Below are 21,569 nucleotides of genomic sequence, written 5' to 3' on the forward strand. Positions count from 1 at the left end.
TCTAACTTTATACATAAAAGTCAGAGCCACCTGCCGTCGGTGAAACGCCCCTCCTTACTGCAGAACGTCTCTCATGTGTTATAATGTTTTGTATCGCACGTTGTCTGATTATATAATCATATGCGCCGTTGCTCTTGATATGATCTCCAGATTACTGTAACAGCAGCATGAAAATAACCTGCCGATGCTCCATGGCGGAGGCTCCATGGTGGAGGCTCCGGTAGAAATTGCCGGGATTTGCGTTTTTACCCCCTTAATGTCTGACCAATAGTTGAACAGCATTTCCGTGCACATGACTTGTGTTTAAAGTTTATAATCTGCTTGAATTTTGCCCGTGTGAACGCAAACCGAACCTTCTGAAAAATGAAACAATGTAACAAACTGTCGTCTGGTGCACACCAGAGAAGCGGACTAAGTTGTGAATGTTATCTCAGTGGGTCTTAAACGGTTTGATCACAATTTATGTAAACAAATATTTCCAAGGCACTCCTTTATAACTTATTGGGATGAATAAAAACAGGTTTGAAATAATTCCAATGCATACGGGCAGTAAACAAAAAATATTGTTTAACTCCGGAGAGATTAAAGAATATGCATAAATAAATACATGTTAAGGTAAAATAAGAAATAAATTACAACACAAATAAAATAAGTTACATTTATTTGTTATTGGGTATGTTAGGTTATTGGTTATGTCCACATACTTATTTGATTATTAAAATATAAACCGATCTTTTCCATATGGGTGTTTAGAGTTGTACCCCTTAGATCTAGTCTCTGGTAATTCAGCTCAAAGTGCACCAGATTGAAGCATTTTACTTTAAAATGTAAAAAATAAATCTTCCCTGTCTGTGTCATTGCGAATACAGTCGCTGCTTTATTTATGTCTGTATGACGTTGTGAGTGTGGACGAAGCAGCTACAGGTTAGTTTAGCCTGATTTCACAAAACGCCACAGCATTTCACAAAACACAAAAGCATTTCAGAAAACGCCGCAGAATTTCACTAAACGCCACAGTATTTCAGAAAACACTATAGCATTTCAGAAAACAATACAGCATTTCACAAAACGCCACCTCATTTCACAAAACACCACAGCATTTGCTGTAGTGTTTTGTGAAATGATGTGGTGTTTTGCACTTCAGGGCCACCGTACAATAGATTCATATTCAATTTCTAATCCGTTTTATTGAAACAGGCATATTAAGGACATTGCTTTGTGTGCAGTGTAGTCGTTTCAATTTCATCTTTCGGACCCTCCTTCCCCCCTCCCAATACATCCATGCCCCCTCCTCATCCCAGAGAGCCTGTATTGTTGTACGTATTGGATCGTACTAAGTGCAGCAAAAAGTGGGGGTGTTTGATTAGTAGGGCAGCTCAGCTCAGTTCGTCTTTCTGGTGATGCACCTGGAGCACGATGCCCGACATGCGTTACAGACGTCAGGTCTCAAGATAGTTCTGGAGATAGTGTATCAAAGCCCGATAAATTACATTGAGGCGAGTTGAAAAGAAAGGAAGGACAAGACCAAAAGCACAGGCGGCGGGCAGCCATTGCTTTCTGTCTTCACTGCTAATAAAGAAAGCAGAATCTCGCGCACAGGTCTCGAGGGGTGAAACAACAGAGCTTCTGGATCCGGCCATCCCGCTCTGCTCTGCGGACCGAGAACATGAATCTGCTGCCGGTCCTGGTGACCATCATCAGCACCTGCAGCGCAGCATCCACAGTATCCCACAGTAAGTACACACACACACACACACACACACACACACACACACACACACACACACACACACACACACACACACACACACACACACACACACACACACACACACACACACACACACACACACACACACACACACACACACACACACACACACACACACACACACACACACACACACACTAGCAACCATGCTAGTCTGGTAGCCGCTCTTGTCGGGGCAGTGCAGTGATTAAGCAGGAAGGACTCAGCCTGGGGCCAAAGCAGCAGCAGCAGCACACATTTATGGGCTCAGAACATTTTCATAATACACACATGCACAGAAGGATTCCCACTTGTATTTCATGATCCGCAAAAGGATTCACACTTTTGTTTTTCAATGCACACACAAATGTGTTCCGTTTCATATAAATGTAAATAAAATACAAATACAAAAAAAAGTTTTAAATGTGTATTTTTGATCCACACATATTTGTTTTCCGTTTAAAACCTCTGAACCTGCAAACACAAACCGCTTTCTGTGCACGGATCGCTGTGCATTGGTGTGTGGGTTTTTTGAGACTCCCCTTACGATCAGCCGATTCTTACTTGTAATTTTTTCTATCTATAGCCAATCAGATGTCTCCTCAATTCTAAGCCAATCACATGAGCGCCCCCATGACGTAGCGCTTCATGTACGCATTTTGCGCCGTCCGGAGCTGACAGGTCCATGGAGCCTGCCTGCAGGCGCTAATCTCAGGACACCACCACTCTCAGTACATTGCCACTTTCCGAACAGGAAATGCACGCAAATACAAGCCTTTATATTATTAGGGTACAGCGCCACTTTCCGAACCATTGATGAATGCTTGTGTGTACACAAAAACGGCAGGCAAAACCTTTTTAAATGTGTGTTTCCTGTAAGGCGAATACAGCTGCTTTATTTATGTCTGTATGAAGTTGTTGTGAGTGTGGAGGGAGCAGCTACAGGATAGCTTAGCCTAATCGATCAGTGCACTACGAAGCCAGTGCTAGACAGTGAACTGTCAACGGGGGGAGCCCCTCCGGTCATTATCGGCCGATATTCACTCTAAATAGTTTGATCGGTGCTCTCTATAAAGGCCGATCAGGAGAGCTGCATCTGATCGATATGGACATAAACGCGAGTGAAGTGTAACCGGACGCGAGAGAGAGATCAGATCAGCTGCTGAGTCTGGCGGAGACATGGAGCTGAATCACCTGAAGCTCCGCCCTCTGTTTAGCGAGCTGACCGGACTGCGCAAAATGCGTATATGAAGTGTCATGAACGCAATAAATTATAGCCTCGTGGGGGCGCGCTCATGTGATTGGCTTAGACTGAAGGAGACATCTGATTGGCTATAGATGAGAGAAATTACAAGTACGAATTGGGTGACCGTCAGGGGAGTCTCAAAAAACCCACACAGGAATGCACAGCGATCCGTGTACAGAAAGCGGTTTGTTTTTTGCAGGTTCAGGGGATTTAAACGGAAAACAAATATGTGTGGATCAAAAATACATATGTAAAACTTTTTTCTGTCTTTGGATTTTATTTACATGTATATGAAACGGAACACATTTGTGTGCGCATTGAAAAACAGTGTGGATCCGGAAATAAGTGTGAATCCTTTTGCGGATCATGAAATACAAGTGTGAATCCTTGTGTGCATGTGGGTATTATGAGACTGTTCTGAGCCCATACACATTAGGGCTCATACAGAATTGTACTATTGACGACACCCATAATAATGTGATTTGTTTCATATAATTCAGAACCCCCCCCTCCTCGCCCCTCATAATGGTCAATGCATTCATATGTGCTCCACAATACCAAAAATAGAAATTATAGCCTTATAGTCAGTGTAAAGCATATCACACATGGAATTCCAAGTATGCTGGAGATTGGAACAGTCCTTCGGCGGCACTCGATGACGTAATATCCTTGAAATATTGGCTTGGAAGCCAGTTTCCTCGCGATTGAGAAACGGCCTCTGTCTGCACTTTAACTATCCGACTTGTGCACCAGCGGACGTCATTGTGTGCGTCTTCTGCTGTGGGGAAACTACAGTTTTCTATACAGCGGATGTTTAAAAAGAACGAGGGACTACTGTAAACTCATCTAGAGACTCTGCACCGTGCTCTGACGCTGTTGCGGTATGCTTTTTGAACCTGGACAACAGAGAAACATATTCTTAATGACCAAAGTTGGAATTGAAATAAAAAAGGAAAGTGAAACTTATGCTCATCGTCACCCTCTCCCTCCGGTCCATATTAATACAAATGATCCCAATACGTATGATTGTATGAACTATGAAAAGATCTTAAAATCAATACAAATGTATTTATTATAAACGTTAGTCCTTAACATCTATCACTGTGTATATCACCATTCAAACATCTTTTAAAAGTTGAACAAACCCCACACAGCTCAGTAAAGACTGTGAAATGTTGACTTTATTTGATCATTTCAGTAAAAAGTAACGTTCATGTTTCTCTTTTTGATTATAATACTGATGAACGTTCAAAACAAAGCACTTTGGCAAGTTACCACATACGTTTTAAAAAGCTTAATAAGCACCGTAACTTTCATGATATGCTTTCTCGGTCATAATTGGTTGTTTCCGTGAACGGCCGAATGTTGTGTGACGGCAAATGCTGCGGCTGCAAGGCATTGTGGGGCAGCATTTTCTCCTCTCCTTTCGTAAAGGGAGGTCCAGTGGTTCCTAAGCTAAAGGAGTTTATAAAGGAAGTTTGAAACCTCCTTTCCTATCATCTAGAGCAGGGGTTCCCAAAGTGTGGGAAGGTGAGCCTCCCCTCAGAGAACATAATCACAGCCGCGCCCCCCCTCCCAATTATTATTGCTATTATTATTATTATTATTGTTGTTGTTGCTATAATGCAGGGGTATTCAATTGCATTTCAAAGAGGTCCAGTAAGAGAAAATGTCATAAAATGCTCTGTTTTCGCTACCTTTCTCTTTTTAGATTGGCTGAGCGCCACTTCCTTAAAACATTAAACAATAGCTTTATAAACCTCTTTATTTTTATGTTTTAAACATGTTGAGGTTAAGGATGGCAGCTTCCTCATACGTTGCACTCGGAGAAAATAGTGGAAAAACAATGGACACATGATTAAAACGATTTTTATATTATATATCAAATTAATTATATTGAGCATTGTATACTTTCAGTATCAAACATTGATACCCTGTAAATCTAACCTTTGAACTCCTGCATCAAATTGATCCTAATTATGAATTTTATGACAAAAGGAGTACAATTCCAATAAGGACCACACTTACAAATATGATAAAAGGAAGATTACTCCAAACTGTTAAAGCTAACGGGGCGGCTGTGGCTCAGAGTGCTGGACTTCGAATCAGGGGGTAGCAAGTTTGAGTCCCACTGCAGTCAGCATGTCGTTGTGTCCCTGAGACACTTCACCCCAAATTGGTCCTGTGGGGATTGCCCACAGTATTGAGTATGTAAGTCGCTTTGGATAAAAGCGTCTAATAAGTGACATGTAATGTAATGTAATGTAACAAACAACACTACTCTGCCATCTTGGCATAGTTTGAATAAAGTAGGAATACATGAAAAAGAGAGGCAATATTGTTCAAATGACAAAATAAGATCAAATATTCTTCAAACTCTAATGATTCTTCAGAAATGAGACGTCAGTGGTGTGTTTGGGGGTATTATATATGCAATTTTTTTGTTGAGAATCTCTCCCTTCTTCCTGTAAACAGCTTGAGACATGCTTGGCTTGGTGTTTTGTAATGCATATGAGGAAAGGCATTACCATGCCCCACACCTGTCACACACACACACACACACACACACACACACACACACACACACACACACACACACACACACACACACACACACACACACACACACACACACACACACACACACACACACACACACACACACTGAGGTGACCCCTCCCCCGCCAAAAAGCTGTTATGTGTTGAGAACAAAGACACCCACACACACACACACACACACACACACACATTTATGGTTTTGTTTTTGACATCGTGGAGAAGAAACAAACTGATCAGCCTTGTACAAAACCAAATCAATGTTCTGTTTCCATGTATTTGTTGTTATTGTTGTTTGGCCTTTAAAAAAACTGTTAGGGAAAAACATATAAGTGCAATAGGGTTAAAATAACCTTAATGATACTGTATTCTTTCTAATTCAGCCTTTATAAAATGACAATACATTGATGTTGGGCATAGATGCAATGCTGTTTCTTCTTATGTTCTTATCATTTTAATGAGCACTTGAATCCATTATGTAAATGTAGCAGATTTAGCCATTAAGGTTAATTTTTATCTGCAGTCGCTGGCAGGTGGATTGCATTAAAAGCGTATGAGCAAATACATAAGCACAGATAAAAGCTAATAGTTACTGACAAGTTTCCAAAAGTCCCTCTTATTGCTGCTATTAAATGCCATCATATATGTTTGTTGAAATAGACTGACATACATTATTGCTGTAACATTAAAAGGTCTCCTATCATGCAAAATGCATTTTTTTATGTCTTTTATACATCAATACAGTGGGGTAAAATGGAGCTGATCCAGATTTGCGTCCGATATGACGTTATATTGGAAATGTGGACTGGCTTTTTACAGCGCCACAGCTTCCACAGAGGAAATATTTGTATTTTTTGTCAAATCATTTAATGTATTCATTGCTATCGGGATGTTAAGAGCATTCCATGGAATATAACAAGTGTTTCTGAAGTTAATTACCTACCCCACCTTTACGATGATATTGTTCTCTCTAAAATAATGTTATACTGATGGAGGATTTCATGGGAACAAATTAGTACAGTGTGTTATAAATCTATTATTCATGTTTAATGTAAATGTCCCAATCATTCTCAGGGCCTTGAATGTGTGTAAATGTGTTAAAAACGATGGAGGACGCATGATTAAAACGATTTGTATATTATATTATATATAACATTAATTATATTGAGCATTTTATACTTTCAGTATCAAACATTGACAACCTGTAAATCTAACATTTGAACTCCTGCATCAAATTGATCCTAATTATGAATTTTATTACAAAAGGAGTACAATTCCAATAAGGACCACGCTTACAAATATGATAAAAGGAAGATTATTCCAAACTGTTAAAGCTAACAAACAACACTACTCTGCCATCTTGACATAGTTTGAATAAAGTAGGAATACATGAAAAAGAGAGGCAATATTGTTCAAATGACAAAATAAGATCAAATATTCTTCAAATTCTAATGATTCTTCAGAAATGAGACGTCAGTGGTGTGTTTGGGGGTATTATATATGCTATTTTTTATAGCATATATAATATGCTTTACACCCATGGCCCTATCAGAAACGTTGCTGTATCAGAAACAATGCGTGAAATGTTTTGGAAGTAATATGGTCTGTGTTTACATTAGCAAGCATCGCTAACACTCAGAGCTAACGCTGTGCTGGAGAGAGTAGGTGTAAAGAAGCGGGTTGTAAAATGTACAGTCCCTGTGGTAAACCGTTTGAGCTCCATACTGTTTCAGAAAATAATGCTTGATGTGGTTTAGAACATAATACGGCGTTTAATCACGGCAGCGTTTTTTTTTTTTTTTAAAGCTACGGACCCAGAATCAGCACTTTAGTAACAGGGCTGAAATAGAGGGGTATAAGGCATGCTACTGTAGCCGCGTTCACACCGGAGTACTTTTCCCTGTACTTTTTCCCTTTAGTTCCGTTAGTACCCCTTGTGTTGCGTTCACACCAGAAAGAGTACTTGGTGCCGGGAACTTTTACCCCAATCTTTAGTGCCTGCTGAGAGGTGGTATTATCCTGGGGGGAAAAAGTACCCCAGTTCTGATTGGCTGGGCGAATTGCAAACCACGCCCCGTAAAACTCTGAAAAGTTTTGTGAAGCCGCCATTTTATTTGTGGCATTAGCATTAGCATTAGCCCCCCGCACCAACGGAGAGAGAATAACACAAAAAAAAACATGGGAGCGGTGTAGTGATGAAGAGGTGTCGGCGTTCTGGCGATATACTCGGAAGGCTTCAGTAGAAGCTGCTGGGAGTCCCAACAGCTTCTACTGAAGCCAGTCCCCAACTCCGGGGACTTCCTGCTGGGGACTCCGGGTGGCAGTATACACCGTGAAGTTGTTTGCAGCCTGCCAGTAAACCCAAAGCAGAAGAAGACGAAGCGGCTAATTTGCGTAATCTTCCCTCAGGGAAAAGTGTGAACGCGATTGGTACTTAGTGCCCTGGGGCACTAAGTGCCGGCACTAAGTACTGCTAAGTACTGCAAAGTACTGCAAAGTACGCGGTGTGAACGCGGCTAATGGGTGATCTGTTTGGCATTTTGAGCAAAATACTTTATAGACATGTTTTGTATATATCTGAGACCTATAATATATGCCTAAAAATAGTACTATAATAGGAGACCTTTAAACATGTGATTCACAAATGCTATCCATATCAGAAATGTATTGGTGTGTTATGTCTCTGTTATTTTGACAGTTATTAGTTGGCATGCTTACAGCTGATAATCAGCCAATACAGACTGACATATTTGCTGATAAACATTGCGTCTGTTTTCTGTCTGTCGTTCAGGAAAGTGTGAGAACAGCCTGGCCACTCCTCTGCCCTACAGCTCCTTCAGCAGCTCCTCAGTGTACACCCAAGGATGTGGAGCGGGTTACGCCAAACTCAATCGGAAACAAGGTACTGTATGCTTCTGTAATGGGAGCTGCTGCTGTGTCCTTCTTACTATAGTGTGTGTACATAGGGTCATACTCTAGATTTTGTCTGTTAATATACTGATGATACATTTAATCCTGCATACTAGTAGTTGTTGCGTGGAATAGTACTGAAGAATTGTGATGGATTTTTTCCATTATGTTTTGAAAATAACAACACTTTGTAAGTAGAGAGGGAGGATCCACTTCCACCAAGTCAGGGTTCATCTTCTTCACCCACTGAGGAGGTTTTAGCTTTCAGCAGTACATGCCTTTAGACATTAGCTGCTACAAGCTCAAATATTCCCTTTCAGATTAAACATGATATAATAGAGTGGTGTACGAATGGTTCCTAAAACAAGGAAATTATTTAGCAATTTGCCATTTCGTGTTCCCTCGTCTGGTAGTCAATGGTGTTGTGAGCATGTGTGTGGTTAGAGGACTGTCATAAGATCTCTTAACACAAGCTAAAGAGATTTAAAGTCTGGTGTTCTACGGCATAAAATACATCATACAAACAGCAGTTGATATCATGCTGATTAAATGAAACTACTAAATGTAATTACTCTGAACATTAGCCGCCTTTAGCTTAGGGGTGGTGAAGGCAGACATGTGACCGTGATGTAGTTTCTTTATAGCCTACATTAGCTCTTTACTTTTGGCGATTGCATGTACGCTTCAAAAATCATAAAGTGTTGTTATATGTGGAGATTACAAAATATGCATTCAGGGGTGTAGTGCTATTTGTACTGGAGCGCACCTATGACGCATGCATGCGTTCACGCACACAGTTTTTGCTCGTTTGAAAGGTTATGTAACCGCTGTTAATTAACACTCTCCGGACAGAATTGACAATGCAGATTATTTCAGTACCTACGGCACACAGCTGCTTCATAGTATAAAAAGCTCACTAATCATTTCATGAAATTGCTGCAGCAGAGCCATAGTATGGAGTCAGATTTGGGTCAATATTCTAGCGCGCAAAACAAGCTACTCACGAGCGGAAAATGTGCTTTTACACAAGCATGAAATGACCCTTGCGCGCAGATTAAACGAGCGGCTATGCGCTCGCAAGCTTTTTATTTAACAAAAGTACATATTGTCTCTGTGGTTGTTTACCACTGACTCTGCAAATGCTGTTGTGTCACAAATATGTGATTATCCACAGTAGACGATACACAATAATTATATATAAAACAGTGCCAGTTCGCCTTATTCAAACTTTTTACCAAATCACTTTCATTATTATTTTATTTGTGTCGATTTAACAGTGTCTTCCTCATGTTAAATCTTACTCAATCTGCACTAGGTGCGTGCTGCTGTGTTCCAAAAGTTAAACTAGGATACCTTCAACTAATGACACTGTAGTGCCCTGGTGATGAACAGGGAATTTGAGCATGCAAACACTTGGCATTGGTACGGGGCCTTATGCGTAGGCCTACTACAAATATACATTTTCCTCTGAAAAAAAATACCAGTGCGGCATTCTGGTGCGATCTGGCAGTACCTTAAATGTGTGTTCGCCATAGATACATTTTTTCAAACTTATCTGACGCTTCACAAATTACCTTGCAAGTTACCTAACTAGAGTGTTGTTGAATACACACATTTTAACAGATATACTCAGATACTAATGTGTCTGTATTTCCAGAGGGCTGCCCACAAACTGAATGGGCCACAGCGGTTGGGGCCACATGCTAAATATTGTGACATATGCCCCTTTTCCACCAAACCGGTTCCAGGGCCGGTTCCGAGCTAGAGCCTGATTAAGCTCCGGTTCTTAGCTGGCCCCACTCGGCTGCCCGGCAAGAACCAATACTTCACGCTTACGTTGGAAGGGGCACGCTTAACCTGAGCAATAACAGTTCTGGCTCTGTCTGGCTTGGGCTCAGGCAGGTCACTAACTACAAGCCAAAAGCCTCACTCTCCATGAACGACCAACGCCTTGCAAACTACCTGAATCAGTTTTTCTGTCGCTTTGAAGAGTTTAGTCCTGACCCCACCATCCCCCGTGACAGCTCCCAACAGCTCCAGTCTCACACCTCCATGCCCCCCTCCCCTACAGTGTCCCGCTTTTCCCAGACCACTGCCCATGTAAATAAACGTTTCAAAAAACTCAGTACCAGAAAAGCTACTGGCCCAGATAATGTCTCCCCCTCCACCCTGAAGCACTGTGCTGATCAGCTGTCTCTGGTGTTTATAGACATCTTCAACACCTCACTGGAGACATGCCACGTCCCAGCATGCTTCGAAACCTCAAAACAAGGATCACAGGATTAAATTACTACAGACCCGTCGCCCTGACCTATGTGGTTATGAAGTCCTTTGAGCGCCTTGTCCTGTCCCACATCAAATCCATCACAGACCAACTCCTGGACCCCCTGCAGTTCGCCTACAGAGCCAACAGGTCTGTGGACGATGCTGTCAACATGGCCCTTCACTTCCTCCTCCAGCACCTGGACACAGCAGGTACCTACGCCAGGATCCTGTTTTCCTGTGGACTTCAGCTCTGCCTTCAACACCAACATCCCGGCTCTGCTGCAGGACAAGCTCTCCCAGCTGCACATGCCCGACTCCACCTGCAGGTGGATCACAGACTTCCTGCCTGACAGGAAGCAGCATGTGAGGCTGGGGAAACACGTCTCTGATCTCCAGGCCATCAGCATTGGTTCCCCTCAAGGCTGCGTTCTTTCCCCTCTGCTCTTCTCCCTGTACACCAACAGCTGCACCTCCAGTCACCAGTCTGTCAAGCTCCTGAAGTTCAGACGACACCACGCTCATCGGACTCATCTCTGGTGGGGACGAGTCTGCCTACAGGTGGGAGATGGACCATCTGGTGACCTGGTGCAGGGACAACCACCTGGAGCTCAACGCTCTCAAGACAGTGGAGATGCTTGTGGACTTTAGGAAAAACGCAGCCCCACCCACCCCCATCACTCTGTGTGACTCCCCAGTAACTGCTGTGGAGTCTTTCCGCTTCCTGGGCACCATCATCGCCCAGGACCTCAAATGGGAGCAGAACATCTGCTCCCTCATCCGAAAAGCACAGGAGAGGATGTTCTTCCTGAGGCAGCTGAAGAAATTCAACCTGCCAAAGACGATGATGGTGAACTTCTACACCTCCATCATGGAGTCCATCCTCACCTCCCCTATCACCATCTGGTACACTGCATCCACAGCCAAGGATAAGGGCAAGCTGCAGCGTGTCATCCGCTCTGCAGAGAAAGTGATCGGCTGCAATCTGCCATCCCTCCATGACCTGCATGCCTCCAGGACCCTGAGGCGGGCAGGGAAGATAGTGGCCGACCCCTCTCACCCTGGACACAAACTGTTCACCCCCCTCCCCTCTGGCAGAAGGCTGCGCTCCATAATGACCAAAACCTCTCTCCATCTGAACAGTTTCTTCCCCTCCCGGCCTCATCAACAAGGATCGCGCCCCCCCCCCCCCCCCCCCCCACTGACACTTTACCTCAGCCACATCATAGACTATGCATTTCATTAATGCACACAATGTTGACAATATTGCCTACAGCACATATTTTATATTATATAATTTATTGCATTCTATTTCAATGTAAATTACTGCTTTATTTTATTGCTATCTTACTATATTTGTATTAAAGTGTTCTTAATATAGTTAGCTATCTGTGTTCATTTTTAAATTAGTGTTTTTTTCTTTTTATGTGTGCACCACAACAGTAAAATTCCTCGTACGTGTGAACCTACCTGGTAATAAACCCGTTTCTGATTCTGATTCTGAGTACCTTAGCAACTCTGCCTTCACTGACAGGAAACTTCCTATAATTGTGTTTATAACGCTCAAATCCATAATTGTGCTCTTCTTCCTTTTCCCCATTTATTTTTTTACCCTACCCACACCACTAGGTGCTGGAGGCTGGGCCCCCCTGGATAAAGACCGTTATCAATGGTTACAGGTAGACCTGGGTTCAAGGAAGCAGGTGGTTTCCGTAGCGACACAGGGTCGCTACAGTAGCTCTGATTGGACCAGCAAATATCGGCTACTTTACAGTGACACACAGAAAAACTGGAGGCCTTATCTACAGGATGGAAACATCTGGGTAAGAATCATATGTCATCTCATCTAAACTTTACTCTTAACCAATTGAGGAAATTTGTGGCACTAATTGCCCAAATATGTAATTTACATACTGCTGAACTCAGTGCAGCTACGTCTCTGCAGTGACAGTGACTCTTTGAATACATAAACCGAAAAACTCTTCAGATGTAATTTCACATCTTTCCTACAATAATAGTTATAACCAGTCTTGGGCAAGTTACTTGTAAAAAGTAACTAGTAATAGTTATAGTTACTGCTCTCAAAAAGTTACTAGTTACTTTATTAGTTACTAAATTATAAAAGTAACTAGTAACAAGTTACTTTACTTTACTTTAAAAATAATAACAAAAAAAATAGAAGTGTTTGTGTTGTTCTGTGGCACAGTAAGAGAAAAGACAACTCCCCATCATTGTAGCAATTATCATTATGAAATGTAGTGGAACAATAAAACACAAAATATATGTTTAGACATTTTGACAGTCACTGCCGGTGGTTGAGACGGTGGGGTCTTTGGCGACTAGTTTTATAGCCCCATGTACATTACTTAGGTGCTTCAGGAGATTGGCATTGCTGTTATTCGATGTGGACAATGCTTTCTGTCCTGCACACAGTTTACATTTGACCGTAATATTTGTTGCGTCCTTTATCCCCACAAATTGAAAATAGTGGTTATATCTCCAACTTGTAAATGCGCTGCTGCTCTCGCTGATACTTGCATCTGCCATTGTGTGTGTGTGTGTGCTGGTGGTGGGCGTTGCCGTGTATGTGTGTGTGTTAGCAAGTGTTTGTGTGTCTGTGTATTTTCCCCATAAGGCAAGACCCGCCCAACTCTGTCTCTGATTGGCTTACCCTGAAATGTTACCCCGCGGTTAACCAATCATCACTCCTCTCTGGTCACTTTCACTTTTCCATGGTACTGTGAGAGGACATTGCTGTATTCGCCTGTAAGTTACATCCGCAGGGAGATTCGGTTCAGTTGGATCACATAATGTAACGCAGTAACGCACCCATTTAAATCACAGTAACTATAACGGCGTTACTTAATGGGAATAAGTAACTAGTAACGTTATTAGTTACCGCAAGAGTTAGCTGCGTTACAGTAACGCGTTAGTCCCAACACTGGTCTCAGGAGAGCAGACACAGAGCCGTTTTAAAAGTATTTTTGTAACTTCATATTTTCCTTCTTTGGAGTTAAGTTTAGTGTACCCTCTTAGTTAGTCCCAACACTGGTTATAACGCAAGTAGGAAATGCATAGAATTAAAAGAAATGTACATAAAAACTGCCAGGGATTGGCCAGAGTGTCGACCCAAAATCAGTACAAACAGGGGGGCAGGTATGAGAAAGTAAACGAAAGGCGAGCTTTTATTAAATGAAAAGATGGTTCCACACAAAAAACGGCAGGAGCAGGCTAGGTGGAACAAAAGGAAAAGTAACAAACAAAACTAGAACAGGAGGGCAGACCAGGGAAATCCAGAACAAGACATCCAAACCACAGGACAAACGATGACTAACTGACAAGGAACGCAAGGGAAAGAAAGACTAAATACAAAAGGGTAATAACAAGACAAGACACAGCTGGAGAGGGGAGGTGAAACACAGGGGCAACAGGTGAACACAATGAGACAGGAGGGAAAACACAGAGACAGGAAGCAAATACAGACATGAGACAGGGGGTGAACACCTTTCAAAGTAAAGCAGGAAACCAACGTAAAAATGAAAATATACAATTTGTGACAAAAAACGATACAGTAGCTACTGCTAATTCAATGATTGCAAAGCAAACTGCACATTTGCATTAAGCTAATGCAAATTACATAACTGTTTTAAACACCATATTTTTACAATAGTCAGGCTTTATAATATGTCTGTAATTACAAACTAATGGACATTTTGTCTCTCCCTTTGTATCAAATCCCAAATTTGACTCAAGTTGGGCTATGACTTTACTAAAAGCCAGTGCTTCTCAAAGTGACCACTGGTGGTCCGTGAGCGCCCCCTAGTGGTCCTTGAGTATATTGTCAAAATTTCACATTTGAAATAAATAAATAGATTTAAGTTTTTCCGCACTCTCGCAGGAATATCTCCGCAATGGAGCGAGCTTAAGTTTCGATTGCATGATATAGCACAGCGCAACACCTTCGCCCCACATGTTGCCACTTGTTTGAACCATTTTCAGGCGATTTGTAATCTGTTCTAGAAAAACAATGTGTTTTTTTTTTTTGATTTCATGAAGCGTATAAAACAAACAATGGAAGTCTTTTATGAACATTTATCCATGCTGGAAATAGATTAACATGTGTTAGGAGTTAGAAATTATTATCTAATATGCACGCAAGGAAGCATTGCATGAAATCTGTTGATGATCAGAGGCTGTTGTTGGGGCTGCATAAACTGTTTTTTATTTTTGTTATGTAGGCAGACCTTGCAGGCCAGCCCGATGGTCACCAAGGTTCATATTTTAGTAGCATTTTTACAAAAAAAGCCCAGCCCAGGCCAGCCTAACATGTGAAAAAATGGCTTAGACCTCAGAGAGTTAAACTTGGGCCTGCGACCATAGTTTTACTGTATTTTTTTTACGGAGGTTTGTATGATACTACATGCAGTGTATTTTGCATGTCTCTCAGTAGCCAACGATCTGTGAGTCTGTTGGCTCAGACATAAACTCCGTAATAAATGTAGTCTACATTTCATAAGAGGTTTAAAACCTGAGCATTTTAAATTGCATTTGAACTAAATGCTTATATAATCTGTAGTTGTATTTGTATTGTTGATTGTGAACGAGGCGATATAGAGAAGGTTAAGCTGTCATTATTAGGCTGTCATTTTTTATATACTGTTGGAGTGGTAAGCAGGCCTATTGCTTTTGGGGAGTTAGGTGGTCCGCGAGTGTTTTTTTATTGGTTAAGTGGTCCGTCCTTGGTATGAAAAAGTTTGAGAAACACTGCTATAAGCACTTCACTGTCCATGAATGAGCTTGCCACCGCTCTGTCTGATGACAATAATTAGAACTGTAGCTTCCTTTTTGACAGAATTGTTTTGCATGTTTTTGTTTCAGATGTTTGAGGGAAATATGGACAGTGAATCGTCTGTTCGCCACGAGCTGCAGCACGCCATTCTGGCTCGCTACATCCGCTTCATCCCAGTGAGCTGGAGCAGGGAGGGACGCATCGGACTGCGCCTGGAGCTCTACGGCTGCTCATACTGTGAGTGACAACAGAGGGAATCCTCGTGCTCAGGGTTTTATAAATAATAATAATACATTTTTGGGGGGTCCCTTTCATAGCACCCAAGGACACCTTACAGGGCATAGGGTAATATAGGGGAAATTAAAACAGTGGAATTAATTAAATATCAGCCGGGGTAAAACAAGACAAACAACAGGAAATGGACTACAAAATGACACAAAAGGACACAGGGTACAGTTTATAATGAGAATGCCAGTCTGAACAGGTGGGTTTTGAGTTGGGTTTTGAATATTTTTATGGAATCAGACTGTCCGATATGTAATGGCAGGGAGTTCCAGAGTCTGGGAGCCGAGCAGCTGAAAGCTCGAGCACCCATGGTTTTGTGGCGAGAGCTTGGGATGGTGAGAAGTCCTACGGAGAAAGAGCAGAGGGTGCGGGAGGGGGTGTACTGCTGAAGAAGGTTGGTGATGTAGATGGGGGCAAGGTTGTGGAGAGCTTTATATGTAAGTAGAAGGTTTTTGTATTTAATACGGTAGCGTACAGGAAGCCAATGTAGTTGAGTGAGAATGTGGGTGGAAGAGGAGAGACAGTTATTACAGTGATTCACCAGGTCAGCAGGGTGGGAGGATTGGGGTAAGAATTAATCAGAGTGGTGAGATCTGTGGGGTTAATATGTTTAATGTTTCTGAAGGTGATGGACCGTTGTTCTTTGGAAAGGGGGGCATGGATATCAAAAATTACAGCTTTATGGTCAGAAATGGGGAATTCAATGACAGCAAGGTTAGTGGGAGTGATGCCAGTGCAGTAGAGTAAGTCCAGTATGTGACCTTTGTTATGTGTTGGGAGGTTGACATGTTGTGTGATATCGAGGCAGTCCAGGAGTGAGAAGAAATCATTTGCAAAAACATTGGATGGGTCATCAAGAGGATAACAGTACATTACAGATGTCAGTAGTGATGAAAATTCAGTGAGAAAAACAGCAGAGGGCTTCGGTGGTCTGTAGATGGAAATAATGATGATGGGTGTGTGACAGCAATGACTTTAATGTTTTCACGGTGCAACACAGCAAGCCCTGCAAAACCTGCACTGCTGAGGCGGAGGAGTAGTCGTGTTGGTTGTAGCAGCAGGTTTTCTCTCGAGGCGGAGAAACCAGACATACGGCGCTGAAGACGAGTGACAGGTTAGCCGGTAGTGGCTAACCTGTGTGGGGCGGCCTCCGTGTTGGCAGCAATCCACAAGCGGAGATTTGCACCCAGGAGAGCTGGCAGAATGGCAGCGGACAGATCCGAACAGGTGTGCTTTGCATGGCGCACCAGATCAGACTATCCGGTGAAAGAGAGCCCAGCACAAAAGGGCCCAAGTAGTCCAATACGGTGAGCCGTGTATCGGCGCGGCTAGCTTCAAGCCACCGAATGACAGCACAGTAGCACAAGCACGTACGTTGTACGGACTGTCAAACGACTAAATTAATCGTCACAATGTTAGATGGGACAGGCGGGTTTGTAACAGACGGGTTTGGAGTCCAGTTGCACAAGACAACATTCAATAGATTGAGATGAAACGACACGAAACAATCGACAGACAACGGTGGAGGCGCGGCAGCAACTTGCCAGCGGTCCCTCACTGAGTTAGTCAACACGTCAACAATCCTGTGGGAGCCATCAGGGAAGTAGTATTTATTTCCTCATCAGACACTTTGGAGCTTTTATTTGTGGTAGTACTGTCTCCTGCATCATTTTTTGTTTCAAAACCATTTTCAATTTGTGTCACTGCATCCAAGAACAAGAACACAAAATGTTATCTTTCCCTGAAGTAATTGGTGTGGTAATTTTCCAACGTAATTTTAAATGTATTGGTAACATTGAGAAATAAAAAATAAATAGTTTTGTTTATTTCCAGCATTATCATTTTTGTATTGATTTATATCATTTGACAGTACTCCACAGCCTACCGGTTAGAATAGCTCCTGCAGTGTATGAGAAACGAAGGGGGCCACATTTGATCCTATGCCTGATCTGTTCCTCTGCGCTGTAGAGCTTGCTTTACTGTTGCACAAAGAGTATAGGAAAACACATCAATGAGCCACACATGTTCCCTCATTACCACTGTGGTTTATTTGAATTAAAGTGATGCACACACACCTCAACACACAACAAACAACACTATCCTTTTGGGAATAGCTATTCATAACTAGAAAATGCATTTCCTGCTGAAAATGCTTGCGAAAGCTGTAAACTGTGCACATTTGTGACTGAATTTAGCTGAAAAAGCTGAATATTTTATTAGTTGGATGGTCTCTGTAGCTGCTTTTAACTACAAAAAACAAGTAAGTGTGTTGCTGAACTTAGCGGAGAAATGCATAAAAGTGAAATTATTTGAATCTAAATGGTTACAGCTCAAATGCATTGCAATTACTTTGTTGAAAACTTGAAAGTGAAATGTTAAACTGGAAGAGTAGGAAAAATAGTGAAGAAGCTTAATATTTAAAAGAAAAGGTTTAAAAAAGGTATAAAACAACATGTTGATGTCCTGAAATAGCTGAATAATGTAATAGTTGAATGGTTTCTGCAGCTGAAAATAAGCTGAAGGAGTTAAATATCAGATGTAAGTAGTAGTGAATTAATTAATACTAAGAAGAGAAAAGAAAGTAAAAAGGCTTGGGAAAGCAGCAAAATATTTTGACTGCAAACGTTTTGACTAAAACCATACGTCACCAATAATGTATAAAATATGTGGAACCTGTTGAAGTCAGAAGTCTCCATCAGACAGAAAATAATAGGCTGAGACAGTCTGTTAAAGTCCAGTATGTTTGTCAGTGTTTGTTTCTGTGCTGAGCACCTAATCATAACAAATAATCATAACACCTGTGTGAGCCCAGAGATCAAAGCTTTCAATCTGCCCAGCAACACAATAGTTCCGTCTGTAACTACGGTTATATGAGTCCTGGATGACCGCCAGAGGCGGTGCTTTAGCACTGGATATGTCCATGGCGTGCATGCACCGTACGAGTACCAATAACAACAAAGTCACCTGTGACCCACGTGACACCGGCTATATCAGCTGGTGTCATCAGAGGATCTGTTCCCAGAATCTTCTCGCGAGCACACAAGGATTCTGAGTGACAGGAAACTCTGGCGGTCATCCGGGACTCATAGAACCGTAGTTACAGACGTAACTATCGTTCCATTTCGTCCCTACTGACTGCCAGAGCCGGTGCTTTAGCACTGGATGACTTATACCAACCATGTCATGAAGAAACCAAATATTCACCTAGCTGGAGGCAGCGGAGCTTGGCAACATGACCACGCCCAAAGGATGGGGGGTGGCGACATTGACCCGGTAGAACGCCCAAGACGCCGCGGCACAGATGGTCTCCAGGGGCGCTCCTCTCAGGGCGGCCCAAGACGTTGAGACGCTCCTTGTAGAGTGGCATCTCACCCCTAATGGCAGGGGGCGGCCACTGGCCCCATACTCATGTGCGATTGTATCGAAAACCCAGTGGGACAGCCGCTGCTTGGAGAGAGCACAGCCCTTCCTAGTGCCGCCATGGCAAACGAAGAGATGCTCTGACTGCCGTATATGGGCCGTAGCATCGACATACGCTTTTAGGGCACGCACAGGGCACAGCAACTCGGGCGTGCAGCTCTCCTGTAGGACGTTAAAGCGTGCCAGCTGGATGGGCCGATTGGAGTGGGCAAGTGGAAGCACCTTGGGCAGGAACGCCACATTCACCCAGAGGGCAACACCCGAGCCATCGGAGTTCCAGCTCAGGCATGTATTGCTCACGGAGAGGGCATGCAACTATGGTGTGGCCTGCTGGGGCAGCAGCATCTCGGCTGCTGACAGGAAGAGACTGAACAGACTGGTAAGGAAGGCCAGCTCTGTCCTGGGGAGTCCTCTGGACACCGTGGAGGTGGTGGGAGACAGGAGAATGGCAGCCAAGCTGTCCTCCCTGCTGGACAATGTGTCCCACCCCCTCCAGGACACCCTGTCCTCACTGTGCAGCTCCTGCAGCGGTCAGACTGTACAACCAGCACAGCCCCTAGTAGACCCCCCCCCCCCCCCCACACACACACACACTGTGTTTTTTGCATTTTGTATTTTGTAAATTGTGTAACTTGCTGCTGTTAAATACCATCAAACTATATTTGCAATATGTGCTATATGTGCAAGATATACATTATTATATACATATGCCATAATATATATCTGGCTGCTAAATCCTAAGAACTGTTACAGGATTTGTATTTTGAAAAGTATTTTTATTTTTTACTTTTATTTTTGTATAATATTTGTTATTATATCATAACTTAGTACTTTTTTTTAACATATGTAATATTAAGCTGTCTGTGGCTCTTTCCTGCTGTAAAGATGCAAATTTCCCCTCTGTGGGACTAATAAAGGGATTCTGATTCTGATTTGAAGAACTATAGTGGAATGCTATAAATAGTATTCAAAGAACTATAGTGGAATGCTATGTATAGCATTCACACTAATAAAGATTCTTTATTCTACTATAGTGGAGTGCTGTGGCACAGCATTCCACTAATAAGAAGAAGGGGGTTAAAGATTCAAAGAACTATAGTGGAATGCTGTGGCACAGCATTCACACTATTTAATGTTGATTAGATTTGGGATGATTGTATGAATAATGTTGGATTACTAGGGATGTAACGATATATCGAATATCGCGATATCATGGTAAATAAATGTTTCAATACCGTCGTGAGACTGACAAAATCTACCGCGGTTAAAAAAAACTTTAAATAATCTTTTTAAAAATAATAATACAAAAAAAACAACTTTATTCAACCAGATGGTCCCATTGAGATCTTCAATCTCTTTTTCAAGGGAGACCTGTCCAACATGGCAGCAAGTAGGTTACAACATGAACATAAAACAACAGATAACACAAAAGGACATCGTATTTACAGGGCTACATGTACATACCTAGAGACATTGACAAGTACCAACAGTATATTTATATCTCGCCCTGTCAATAAGCCTCAACTTCTTGGCAAAAACGGTATTGTTTTTGAAGTGGTGGAGAGACAATGCTGTCACCCATGGCCAAAGCATATCTCTCTGTCCCAGCAACATAAGTACCAAGCAAGAGAGTTTTTTCCACAGCAGGGGATATTGTAAACGCCCAAACATCCCAGCTTCTACCTGGAAATGTGGACATGCTCATATCCCTAAAAGATAACCTTGATGATGTTGAGTGAGTGACTTAGTGAGTTAGAGTTGAGTTACTTGAAAAACTAAAGTGAAACTTGATTTATTCTATTGCAGGGTCTGATTATTATATTGTTGACACTTTAAAATACTACTATCCTACTAAAATGCTGTACAAATCAGATTGATTATTTAATGGAGAAAATTTAATTAAAAAAAAAATATTTTTATTTTATTTTTCAATATCGCGATAAGTATCGTACCGTGGACGTTTTATCGCGATATTATCGTACCGTGAGTTTTTGGTATTGTTACATCCCTATGGATTACTATTCCTTATTTCGTGGATCATTTAGGATTCACAAAGTTGTACATACAGTGTTTCCCCTACCGTTACCCACCCTGACAGAAAGTGTGTGTCTTAGGCAGTGTTGGGCAAGTTACTTAAAAAAAGTAACTAGTAATAGTTGTAGTTAATGCTCTCAAAAAAGTAACAAGTTACTTTATTAGTTACTAAATTATAAAAGTAACTAGTAACAAGTTACTTTACTTTAAAAATAATAACAATAAAAATGCAAGTTTTTGTGTTGTTTTTTGCTGACTAGTTCTCTGAAGGCAACAGACTCGAGCGTTGCGATGGGCAGCATGTCCTCAACAACATA

The 21,569-nt window shown here is 42.0% G+C and overlaps 1 protein-coding gene across 2 annotated transcripts in view; it reads left to right on the forward strand.

Moving 5' to 3' along the window:
* The first annotated feature begins 1,349 nt into the window (after positions 1-1,349).
* LOC307018883 (contactin-associated protein-like 2) overlaps positions 1,350-21,569 on the forward strand; it is a 103,138-nt gene continuing 82,918 nt past the window's right edge. The window contains exons 1-4 of one of the 2 annotated variants that reach the window (XM_079649371.1): positions 1,350-1,733; positions 8,344-8,454; positions 12,354-12,547; positions 15,603-15,750. In XM_079649371.1, the coding sequence (XP_079505497.1) occupies positions 1,667-1,733; positions 8,344-8,454; positions 12,354-12,547; positions 15,603-15,750 (520 nt within the window). In that variant the 5' untranslated portion in view covers positions 1,350-1,666. The remainder of the gene's footprint in view (positions 1,734-8,343; positions 8,455-12,353; positions 12,548-15,602; positions 15,751-21,569) is intronic. The other variant, XM_079649370.1, reaches the window with a different exon arrangement.

This window comes from Notothenia rossii, assembly GCF_949606895.1.
Source record: "Notothenia rossii genome assembly, chromosome: 9".
Lineage (NCBI taxonomy): Eukaryota > Metazoa > Chordata > Actinopteri > Perciformes > Nototheniidae > Notothenia > Notothenia rossii.